The 12,176-nt window shown below is 39.0% G+C and overlaps 1 protein-coding gene across 2 annotated transcripts in view; it reads left to right on the forward strand.

The window, feature by feature from the left end:
* ano7 (anoctamin 7) overlaps window positions 1-12,176 on the forward strand; it is a 43,607-nt gene that overhangs the window by 20,445 nt on the left and 10,986 nt on the right. For both annotated transcript variants that reach the window (XM_041271292.1, XM_041271291.1), the window contains exons 7-14: window positions 658-715; window positions 2,253-2,363; window positions 4,879-5,044; window positions 7,164-7,254; window positions 9,133-9,229; window positions 10,337-10,480; window positions 10,914-11,051; window positions 11,842-11,940. In XM_041271292.1, the coding sequence (XP_041127226.1) occupies window positions 658-715; window positions 2,253-2,363; window positions 4,879-5,044; window positions 7,164-7,254; window positions 9,133-9,229; window positions 10,337-10,480; window positions 10,914-11,051; window positions 11,842-11,940 (904 nt within the window). The remainder of the gene's footprint in view (window positions 1-657; window positions 716-2,252; window positions 2,364-4,878; window positions 5,045-7,163; window positions 7,255-9,132; window positions 9,230-10,336; window positions 10,481-10,913; window positions 11,052-11,841; window positions 11,941-12,176) is intronic.

The following is a 12,176-nucleotide window of genomic DNA, read 5'->3' on the forward strand; positions in this document are numbered from 1 at the left end:
TTCCCTTTATTTTGTTGAGGTCTGACTGCACTGGAGAGAGCATATTTACAGTTAGGGCAGAGCAGTGGAACTACAATTCAATATTTGTTCTGCTTAAATATACAAACATATTAGTAGCATATAAAAATCCACATACCCATTTTCTTCGCAGCTAAATCTAATTCAGTGTTAGCACACAAGTATAGAATTGATAGAGGTTGGACAACACATGGAAACACCTGCCACAACAATGCCAATAGGGTGTAGAGCCACCAAGGATGACCAGTAGAGCACATGTTCTCCGTAACGAGTCTGCCAGGTGTTTAAAAGAATCTGGAAGTATGTTCCTGTTACAAAGTCTGTTCTCCAGAATCCATACAATAATCAGTTTTGTTTCTTCTAAAATATCTATAATTTGTGCTTGCTTGAACAAAGAAGCACTTGCCAACTGAGCACCCATTGTCCTAGGCTGTCAGATCTGCTGTCTCACCTATCCTGACTGAAACTGACATGACCTCACAGTATAACAGAACAGGGTCATTTGCACAAAACTTGGCAATTACACGAGACACTGTCTGTGACTTGTATTGGAAGGGCTTTTAATGAATCTCATACAATACTGTAAGTAATGTTGAATGAATTCTTTTAGAATCCAAGGAATTTTTTTTTTATTTTCAGATTCATTGGAAGTGATAATCCAGACACTTTCTTCAAAAATACACAACGTCACCAAATGGTAAGTGCCTTCATTCCTTGTAATTTAGTTAAGTATTAATGTCCGACACAGAGATCATTACCTGCTAGTATTATAAAATGACAAGAACAGAGTGAGCAATCTCATTGGCTAACAAGTGTTCCAGCCTGTGCAGGTATGTCACTTTAACAACACAGCTTGGAACCTTTAGAACCATTCCATGGTTCACTTCATTACCAATTCAGTTTGAGAGGGGTAGGGTGTGCCATTTTCTAAGTGTATTCTCACACACCGGGGTGTTAAAATACGGTCCAGAATGCACAGGTCTGGGCTGTTTAATTAGACTTCTTGCTGAAGAACACCCCTATGCGTGAGGAATATTGGACCCTGTTTGTAAACCCTGTTGATGTGTTTTTGTTTTCTTAACGACCACTGTGGAGGATATTAGTGCTAGTATAAATGGAAATATTGTTTGGGGACATTTTAAGAATGTGTTTAGGGAATGTTTTGGTGTTGATCACTCTATGTTTAACCCTTTCAGTCCTGCTTGATCATGTGTTTCTTTCAAAACTTCATGTGTGTGGAATGTCCCGCCCCTTTATGTTTATTAAGTGTTTTCTGTGTGTGTTAATGTTGGTGTTTATGTATAAAATACACAGGATATAAATATAGGTTATGAGCAAGAGTGTTTAAAATGTATATTTGTATTTAGGCACGAGGATTGCACATCACTTCGCGTGCAGGTAAAATGTAATATGTGTGCACGGGAAATTCAGCTTAATTAATTCACGTGCAGTTGTACCAAGACTCCAATTGAATGACTGATTAGCAATCGAGCCTCGGTTCAGCTGCATAAAAGCAGCATGTTTTCACTCACTCAGGGTTGTGTGTTCAGGAAAGGGAGAACAGGTGAGAGAGATGAGAGTTAATTTAAAAATATAGCAATTGCCACAGCGTGCTGGCTAAAAACCAGCACGGTACTTGTTTTTGAGTTTGTCCACGTCCGTTTTGCATTTTGTCTGTCTGTTTGTTTGTGTGTGTTTTGTTTAAATCTTTTGTTTGTTTATTATTTAATAAAACACTGGATGCCGTAGCATCTCAGGTTCACCGCCATTACGTGGGTTTCTGGTTCTTCTGGGTCTGACGTCACCACTACCGTCATCCTGGTCACACTTTACCTATATTATGATTAGATGTGCATGGCAGAGATAATCTATGGAACTATTTCATTAGCTGCAATTCGTTTGAGATCCCGCCTTATCTTAGCGCTGTATGTTCACATATGCCATCTGAAATCCTGTTGGAACCTCATGAGACTCCTAGGTTCCAGGATGAGGGAGTGTACAAATATAAGTACAAAAAAATTATAATCAATAAAGTAGTTTCTTCTTCAGCACAACAAAAATAGTCCAGGACTGACAGGGTTAAAGCAAATTTCAATATTCTGAAGTTAGAACTACTGTAGTATAGCTGCGATTTCAAGCCCTGTTCAGGCTATATCCTATAAATGTTAGTGTTAATGAAGCTTGTGAAGCTTCTCTTTAACCTGTGGCTCTGCTGCTGCTTGTGTCTTCCCCAGCTGTATGAGATCCTGGCCCGGACGCCCTATGGATCACTGAAGAGAGGACAGGTTGGGATCGACAGGCTGGTCAACGAAGATGTTTTCAAAGCTGCCTACCCGCTACACGATGTGAGCATTCAGCATATGTCTTTGTCTCTCTGTCCAGCCACACCCCCGGCCTGGGAGACATTCAACACCGCCATTCTTTATGAAGTACTGCCAGGAATTATGGAAATACTTATAGAAATATCTTACTATTTTGTGTTTCTCATCATAAAAATCATGTTTCACTGGTCCTGATGATAGTGACACATGTAAAATCACGCTATACATATAAGTATTACTTTGTTGTACAAGCTGAACAAAGGCCTTCTAGCAGATGAAAGCCTGTACTTGATAGTACAGTACTCAACATGCATAGTTATGAAGCAGATAATTGACATATGATCTAAGCAAGTACAATGGAAAGGACCCCCAGTGGCCCCTACAGTAATGGCACTACCGCCTGGAGTTCTGTGGAGTCACTTAATTGGGAGCCCAGCTGTTGGAATTCTGGTTGGGCTGAGTTGTCGATCTGGTGTCCCACAGGGAGCGTTGCATTGGCTCTGGTAACATCCACTGCTTAGGTTTGGCAGAAGAGGCAACTGGTTTGTGTGACGGAGTGAAAACAAAAGAGAAACGCGCCCCATCACTACAATTGTACATCATTGTATAACAGAAGGACATTATCCTAAAGTCTTTTTAATACTGGTTATTTGTGATTAACATTGTAAATGTAAAATAACAAATTGCTATGAAAAGATACAGTAAGATTAGTTTTGAGACCACCGCTGGAACTATTTTTGTGTTTGGTAATGAATAGGTGCACATACTGTTTGATTTACAAGGACACAATGTGTTACTAGCGAGTTGCTTAAGTTTATTTCAAAGCTCCGAATTTTAGTTAAAGAAGAGAAGTGAAAGTGCTTGTTAATATTTTTTAAATGCAGTTCATGTTTTGAATAAATGCGAATATACCAGCAAGCTGGTGTAGCTCTGGGCACAGTCATCTTTGGGAGTACACGTTGGCTTCAGGCTTTATTACAGCCATGAACATGCTTAGTAATAGTTAATGTGGGGGGGGGGGGGGGGGTACATATATCCTTTGGTTGGGTTTTAACTATAGTATGCTTAACTGGTGAGAGTGGGTATATAATGTTTAAACAAAGGGAAAAGATCCTAACATTTTACTAAGTGTGAACCAATTAAATGCAGATAGTGTAACATTTACAAGATTATACTTTAATGAAGGTGAAGTGGATTAGTCTTTTGGAGGGGATAGTGATAAGGGAGGGTATAAGTACCTGGGAAGAGCTCATTTGAGGCACCAGATCTGAGACTGAGTAGCTATGTACTCAGTGTATAAAATATGTGTTAAATACAAGCTTGTGAATTTGTTTTGTTAATTATTAATGGTTTGTACTGCCAATTTTCACCTGAGGTTTAAAGCTCACTTTTGGCATTTTAATCTCAACTTCTGACTGTTTTCTGCCACCTGCAATAGCCACTTGACTACGATACTTTACAGTTTGACAGTGGGAAGGTCGTCTGGTTATCTTTATCCTTCCTGATCAGGAAGTGGGTTGCAGTGGTGAGGTAACATTCAAATCAGGCATTTTAACACCAGATAGAAAAATGTGATCAAAATGTAGGTTTATTTTGTTCTTTAACTCCCTGAGTCTGATTTATTGACTAAAAATTAAAACTCTCTAGCTTTCATTATTATATTGATCTGTATATTTTGATTCACAAGGCTCTGGATCACATTAAACCTTCTTGAAAGTAATATTTTCAGGAAATTAGGGGAAAAATAAACCAATTAAATGATTTTCAATTATTTTTTTTCAACTGTTTTCAATTTGTCCCATGATTTACCTGCACAGTTTCTTAGTTGCAGGGATAATGTAGGATGATGTAATCAGTATCACATGTGACTTTAATTTCTTTCCAACTGTTGTGTCTCCTCGGAGTCGTGTGATACAATCCCATATTAAACAGTTTCTCGTACCATAAAATTTATATCACCTTCATGGTGTGGTTCTTTCTCTAACAAGGATTTGAGACAAAAGAGCACTGCATTCACGTTGCATTTTACTTAATTTAATGAGCTTTTAATTACAATTTATATTGTTTTAAAAAAGATGATTTTCACATACAATTTTACAGAATAAAAGTTTAAGCTGCTTTCTGGTACTTATTGTCCCTTGATTGCAGTAAAACACCCTGCTAAAGTATCAGCATTAAAATAACAAGCTAAAAACTTTCAACACAAGAGAAAAGAGGCTGCTGAGAATGATGCTAATTCTGAATGCATGTTAAAACCTCACTCATCTCTCCTTGATGAAATGTTAGCAGATCAATTAACAGTTCATCATGATCATTTGTCATCTTCCTTGGTGCCTAAAGGAACTGCTCTCAGTGACTGGCAGGAATATTGTCACATCCAGCCTGGGCATCTTGCACAGGAGTCACTGAAGGGGGTTGCAGATTGCCTCCTATTGGGGATAGACAGTGCAAGTATTGTCTGATTGCCTCTTTTGAATGTGTAAGGTTAAGGGATGGTTTAAGCCAATTGACAATCAAGTGAATGTATTCTTCTTCTCAGGGTCCGTTTAAAGTCCCGCCCGGAAACCAGGATCCCAAATCACTAAGCCTGCGTCAGATCTTGTACGTGTACTGGGGTCAATGGAAGTGCTGGTATAAGTACCAGCCCCTGGACCACATCCGGCAATACTTTGGGGAGAAAATCGCCCTCTACTTCGCCTGGCTGGGTAAGGATGAGTGGAGGCTTTGCCACTTCAGAGATTCAAGATTAATAAAAAAGTATTATGTAGCCTTTATGAAGGTTTTATGAATGATACAGCTTACATAATGAAAAGGTTGATGACCATGGCATATACAGATGTGCTCAAATTTGTTGGTACCCTTACAGCTCATTGAAATAATGCTTCATTCCTCCTGAAAAGTGATGAAATTAAAAGCTATTTTATCATGTATACTTGCATGCCTTTGGCATGTCATAGAATAAAGCAAAGAAGCTGTGAAAAGAGATGAATTATAGCTTATTCTACAAAGATATTCTAAAATGGCCTGGACACATTTGTTGGTACCCCTTAGAAAAGATAATAAATTATTGGATTATAGTGATATTTCAAACTAATTAGCTTCTTTAATTAGTATCACATATGTCTCCAATCTTGTAATCAGTCATTGAGCCTATTTAAATGGAGAAAAGTGGTCACTGTGCTGTTTGGTATCATTGTGTGCATTACACTGAACATGGACCAGAGAAAGCAAAGGAGAGAGTTGTCTGAGGAGATCAGAAAGAAAATAATACACAAGCATGGTAAAGGTAAAGGCTACAAGACCATCTCCAAGCAGCTTGATGTTCCTGTGACAACAGTTGCAAATATTTTTAAGAAGATTAAGGTCGATGGAACTGTAGGCAACCTCCCTGGGCGTGGCTGCAAGAGGAAAACCAACCCAGATTGAACAGAAGAATAGTGCAAATGGTAGAAAAAGTACCAAGGATAACTGCCAAAGAGATACAAGTAGAACTCCAAGGTGAAGATACGTCTATAGTTACGATACGATACAAAGATAGTTTCTGATTGCACCATTTGTCTGTTTTTGAGCCAAAGTGGGCTCCATGGAAGAAGACCCAGGAGGACTCCACTTTTGAAAGAAAAACATAAAAAAGGCAGACTGGAATTTGTTAAAATGCATTTTGACAAGTCACAATCCTTCTGGGAGAATGTCCTTTGGACAGATGAGTCAAAACTGGAGCTTTTTGGCAAGTCACATCAGCTCTATGTTCACAGATGAAAAAATTAAGCTTTCAAAGAAAAGAACAGCATACCTACAGTGAAACATGAAGGAGGTTCGGTTATGTTTTGGGCTGCTTTGCTGCGCCTGGCACAGGGTGCCTTGAATCTGTGCTGGGCACAATGAAATCTCAAGATTATCAAGGCATTCTGGAGCGAAACTTACTGCCCAGTGTCAGAAAGCTGTGTCTCAGTTTCAGGTCATGGGTCCTCAAACAGGATGATGACCCAAAAGACACAGCTAAAAGCACCCAAGAATGGATAAGAACAAAACATTGGACTATTCTGAAGTGGGCTTCTATGAGTCCTGATCTGAATCCTATCGAACATCTGTGGAAAGAGCTGAAATGTGCAGTCTGGAGAAGGCACCACCACCCATCAAACCTGAGACAGCTGAAGCAGTTTGCTCAGGAAGAGTGGGCCAAACTATATGTTAACAGGTGCAGAAGTCTCACTGAGAGCTACAGAAAATGTTTGATTGCAGTGATTGCCTCTAAAGGTTGTGCAACAAAATATTAGGTTAGCGGTCCCATCATTTTTGTCCATGCCATTTTCATTTGTTTTATTATTTACAATATTATGTTGAATAAAAAATCAAAAGCAAAGTCTGATTTCTATTAAATTTGGAATAAACAATGGTGGATGCCAATTGCTTTTGTCAGTTTCAACTTATTTCAGCGAAAATTGTGCATTCTTCGTTTTTTGTGGAGGGGTACCAACAAATTTGAGCACGTCTGTATGTGCGTAGTATAGAATACAAATTATAAATTACATTTTTAATCCCAATTTGAAAATGTGTGTCTTGATATACGCAAAAATATATGTGTGACATAAAGCTGGATGAATGTATGGACAGATGGACAACTCTGTATATCCCCAGAAATGGATAATCTCAGTCATTTATGCTAAATAATTTTAATTCCAAGTTTCATGATAATTGGTTAAAAAGTGCTCCAGATATATGCAACAATGTATGTGTAAACAGCTTCACCAGCAGTGGATTTTCATACCTGGTGAATGTATCTCTTTGTGCTTGACTCTTCATTGGTTTTCCTCCTCCATGCAGGTTTTTACACAGGGTGGTTGTTACCTGCTGCTGTAATTGGAACACTGATTTTCATCTTCGGGATTTTCCTGATGCTGATTGACGAGCCAGCGTGAGTACATTACATACTGTTCACATCACTCACCTCCATATCTCACCAGGTACTCCCAAAAACATATGCTGAAGTTTCATCCCAATTTAATTAGCGCTTTTACATATATATGGAAAAATGTAAATGAGACATAAGGATGGATATATAGTCTGAAACCCCCATCTATTCTCAATATATTATGCTAAATAATATTAATGCCAAGTTTCATCATAGTAGAAGAGGTTTTCTAGATATCAGAAAAATTGAAAGTGTGACATACAGATATACATGTACTGTACATGTGTATGACTGTCTCCACTGGGAATCCTGGCAGACCAGAGTATTACCATAAAGGCCATACAATATGTTACAGCTGTAGCACCGTTCTCCCAGTAGCTCATACCACACATTCTTATTTCTTTAAGAAATGTGTGTGTTTGTAAATAGGGTGGTTCTTTTTCATATGCCCCAGGGTTAAAGACCTCCAATTCCAACCTTGCTTTCTCTATTTCATCCCTCAGATAATTTTTTAAATGATGATCAGTTGTTTTTTCTCTGGCCACACCTTTCTTTACTTTATATTTCTATGTGTATCCTGTTGTATTAGTCTGTACAGCTGCTGAGCTGTGGTTCGATGTGGTTTCATAGTAAGCAGGAAGGGTAAACACACAACTGTGTTTGCAGAACAAGAATAGAATGTTAACAGTTTCAGAGCTGTTTGACTCAACATGAACATACCTACACTTGATCCTCCTATCATGACGTGTGCCAGGCAGCTACAGCACTGCAGTGCTTGGATAATATTGTGTCTACAGTCCCTTCTGATTGTAATACGCCTGTTAAACTGTGCTCCTTAGTTGAGTTACTATGTAAATAATATGTACTCTATTTCAATTTATTTTGTCACTTGCTAAGATGCATAGTGAACCATTATACAAGTTTACCAGTATAAATTTGCACAGCAGTGTTGGAGTTTTCCCATAGCTATAGTGTGCATTTATCATAGTTTACTATGGAATGGCATGTTTTTTAATATGCTTTACCATACCTCTTTTGACTTAACAAAGCACCCCTGTGCTTACCATGCTTTATTACATTGCTTTCATTTTATTAAGGGAAACTTTTAAAAGAAAAGGCTTAGAGAATTGCTTTTCCAGTTGTGGCGAAACCTTTTTAAAAATTTCTTTAGCAGAGGGTATTGAGAGTATGTGGGGCTGTCTGTCTGTTTGTCTTTCCATCGGTTTTGTCACACTTAGTTAATATATACAGCTATACAAGTCAAATTGTGATAAAACTGGCTAAGACTATCTGTCTGTGTCAAACTTACATTTTTACAGGTGCATACGGTCGTTGTATTTCATGGGGATTTAATTGTTAATGATACTAAGCTCTGTATTTATAGCAGTATTATAGCTCTGTATTTATATTCTCATTTACAGTAAGTTTTTAAGGTATTTTTGCATTGTATGTTTAAAAGCTCTCTCTAGTGACTCACCTCACATCTCTCTGGTAAAAAGTTTTTTTCTAGTTGCATTTATCCCTTGCCTGGCTCTTATCTCTGGTATGCAATGTAATCATTAACTGTTGAGGAAACTGACAGCCTAATGGTAGTCTCGGTTAACTGGAGTGAAATCAGAGGGGAAATGTTGCTACATGAAAAGGGCATTAGCAGTATGTTACTGACAGCTATGGGTGTGTGTGGAATTCCTGATGCTGCCATTAGGAATTTCTTTTCACTGTCTGAATGACCCAGCTGTAAATGTGGAATACCACTCTGTATCCCTTCATTCTGATCTGTATCCCCATTCCTTCTCCTCTTGTTCATACTGCTTTGTACCCCCTACCTACTCCAATTGTTCATACTGATCTGTATCCCCTACCTTCACATTTTTTTTCCAGGAAGGAAATATGTGAGAGTGGAGATAAATATGTTATGTGTCCCCTGTGCAACATCTGTGGCTTCTGGAACCTATCCAGCATCTGCAGCACATTCAAGGTGACCAATCTCTGAGGGGAACCTCTGGGTAGCCACACCACCTTTTCATAAACGTTTCACCACTTGCAGGTGTACTGTTGGCTCACATGACTGGTTCACCGGTAGATGTAATAGGCTGATGCACTTTAACTTACTAGCTGCTAGCAATTTGTTTGAGTGAAACCTTTAATTGGATTCCACATTAATGTCGTCTGTCTGAATTCAAACAAGATTCAAGTTTCTGGGGCTTTGGAAGGTAGTTCATTATAATAATGTTTACTGTGCTATACAATATAAACTGAATGAATGAGTGAGTCTTTTTTTTAAATTAATAAACACCCGTCTTTATTCAGAACTTGCTAGTAGCAAGCAAAATGCAATATTCAACTCTGAAAGCACCAGCAGATGGGAAATTATATTAACACTGTTAAAATAATAAAGAATGCTTCCAGCCACCCTGCTTCCTCAAGCACCAACTACTTCTCCCTCTGCTGGATAATTCAATGTATTGCCCTTGATGCTGCAACCTGCTACTTGTAATGGCTCATACATAAATATGAGAAAAAAGGAAGACTGATTAAGCTACTAAAGACAAAAATCCAGTTATTTAAGATGTAATTCATTTGTATTTGAAAATAATTTACTGGCTTGTAAACACGATTAAATAAAATGCTACAGTGTGTCAGTTTGTGGTGGTTCTTGATCTACAGGAGTAACAAGAAGTGCCAGTAGCATGCAAATAAGTGTTATCTGATATGATATGAAAAATGTTTCAAAATGACTCATTAACTATGCATGTGTTGTACATGGCCTACATAAACTACACTGAAATATGTTAGAATAAAATAGCTGTCTGTAAACTATTAAGAAACCACTAATAGAACCCCTGGAGATTTTTTTTCTTCTAGTTCTCAAACATTGATGGTTTTTTTTTTTAAATGTTATTCAGAAAAGCCTTGATAGTCTGCGTCCATTTCACCTCTAGAAAATGTTGAACCTTAGAATAGAATACACCCCCCCCCCCTTTATAATATACTCCTACTACAAAAAGGCCAAATCTTGTAACTGGACCTAGTCTAAATTTCCTGGTCAGTGCTAATTGAGCCCCCTGTCCCTGCTCTTGGACAGGCCGGCCTCCTGTTTGACTATGGCGGGACAGTGTTCTTCAGTATTTTCATGGCTCTGTGGGCTGTCACCTTCCTGGAGTACTGGAAGCGCACCAATGCCATTCTGGCGCATCACTGGGACTGCTCCGAGTTTGAGGAGATTGAGGTGCGTGCCAGACAGGGAGGGAGGGTTACAACTGGAGAGCTGAAAATGGAGTGCTTTGTTAGTGTTTCAACTGCATACAAAACAGTGGTAAACTGCATAGTGTACATCAACAGAGACTTACACGTAAAAACCAAAACAAATTGTAGATGCTGTACTTAGATACTCCTAACTCTATTTTCAGATGCATGACTTGCATCCACTTTACTAAATACAAAGAAAATCAAATCAAATGCAAAAACATCAAAACCTTTAGGGTCTCTTATAAAAGTTTAACATTGTAAAAGCAGAGACCTCGAGAAGGAGCCTCAGCCATTTCAGACAGTGGTCAAGCTAGCGCCATTTTGGAGAAAGGTGTAAATTGCTGTGTGTACTTTGAAAGCCGCACAGAGCAGCTCTTTTGCAGGTTTTCACTGACAGGCATGCTGTGTTTCAGGAGCGTCCACGGCCCGAGTTCACAGCGATGGCCCCGATGACCCTGCGTAACCCCGTGACCGGTTCGGAAGAGCCCTACTTCCCTGAGAGGAGCCGACTCAACCGGACAGCCACCGGCTGCATGGTCATCATTATCATGGTACTGCACCCATACAACGCTAACTACTTCAAAATCGGTGACGGCCATTGTGACAGGGTGTCACTAATAGTATATATGGAGTGTGCTAGGAATGCTGTACCCTTCAGGCTCCAGGGAATGCACTGCTGCAATTGGCAGCAGACAGTTTCTCTCTTTCAGTTGTTTATGGAGACAATACAAGACACAGGCAAGCTCACTGATTAATTGAACAAGAGAATATGCAATAGAGAGTTGGCTGATTTAAAACCATATCTCCTAAATCATGTGCAGAGTCTTTCCACCTTCCAGAAAACACACCTGTGACCTTGGGATGCTAACCGTAGAAGCTCTTCTTATTTTGTTTGTGTTGTCCCTGCTAGGGCTTATAAACTGCTGTTAGAATTGTATCCCTACAGTACTTTTCAAGATGTTTTTCTGTAGTTTGTCTACTGGGTCAAAGCATGTTACTGGCTAAAAGCATACCAGTTAAAGAAGCTGACTGATTATTGACAGGAAAGAAGACAGTGAATTGGTGGGGACACTTGGTGAGATTTATTTAACCTAGTGTAGTACCAGATGCCATGTTTTAAAAGGAAACTAAGCATTTGATATAACATGTGTTTCTTTCAAAACTGCACATTTGAGACCTATGTAATGAACATTCATTGTGAAGAACATTAATGGAAATATATGGTCAGCTCCACTTACTTTAATGGCATCTTGACTGCAAGATGTAATGTGTGGGTCATGGATGGTGGCTGATCTGATTTTTACTGTTCAGTCCAGCTCAGTTGTGCTTTGTGTTCGGCAGATCATTGTGGTCCTCATGTTCCTCATCTCGATCATTCTGTACCGAACCATCATCAGCATCTTCCTCTACCGCTCTGGAAACAGCATCTTTGTGTCCTCGGTAAGTAACTCTGTGAAGCACTCCACACAAAAAACAACTTCAAGCCAATCCTGTGCAGTTTCACTGGACAAGTCTCATGTTCTCTACACAGACAGAAAAAAGCAGGAACAAATCTTGTGCACCAATGTTTTTTTCACACATACTGTAGGCTGATTCCTCTTATCTCCTGGCATACTCCGCTCAGGGTTCCCTCATTTTTTAAATAAGATATTCAAGTCGTGACTGCCTCCAAGCTT

The sequence above is a fragment of the Polyodon spathula genome, chromosome 14 (assembly GCF_017654505.1).
Source record: "Polyodon spathula isolate WHYD16114869_AA chromosome 14, ASM1765450v1, whole genome shotgun sequence".
Classification (NCBI taxonomy): Eukaryota; Metazoa; Chordata; class Actinopteri; order Acipenseriformes; family Polyodontidae; genus Polyodon; species Polyodon spathula.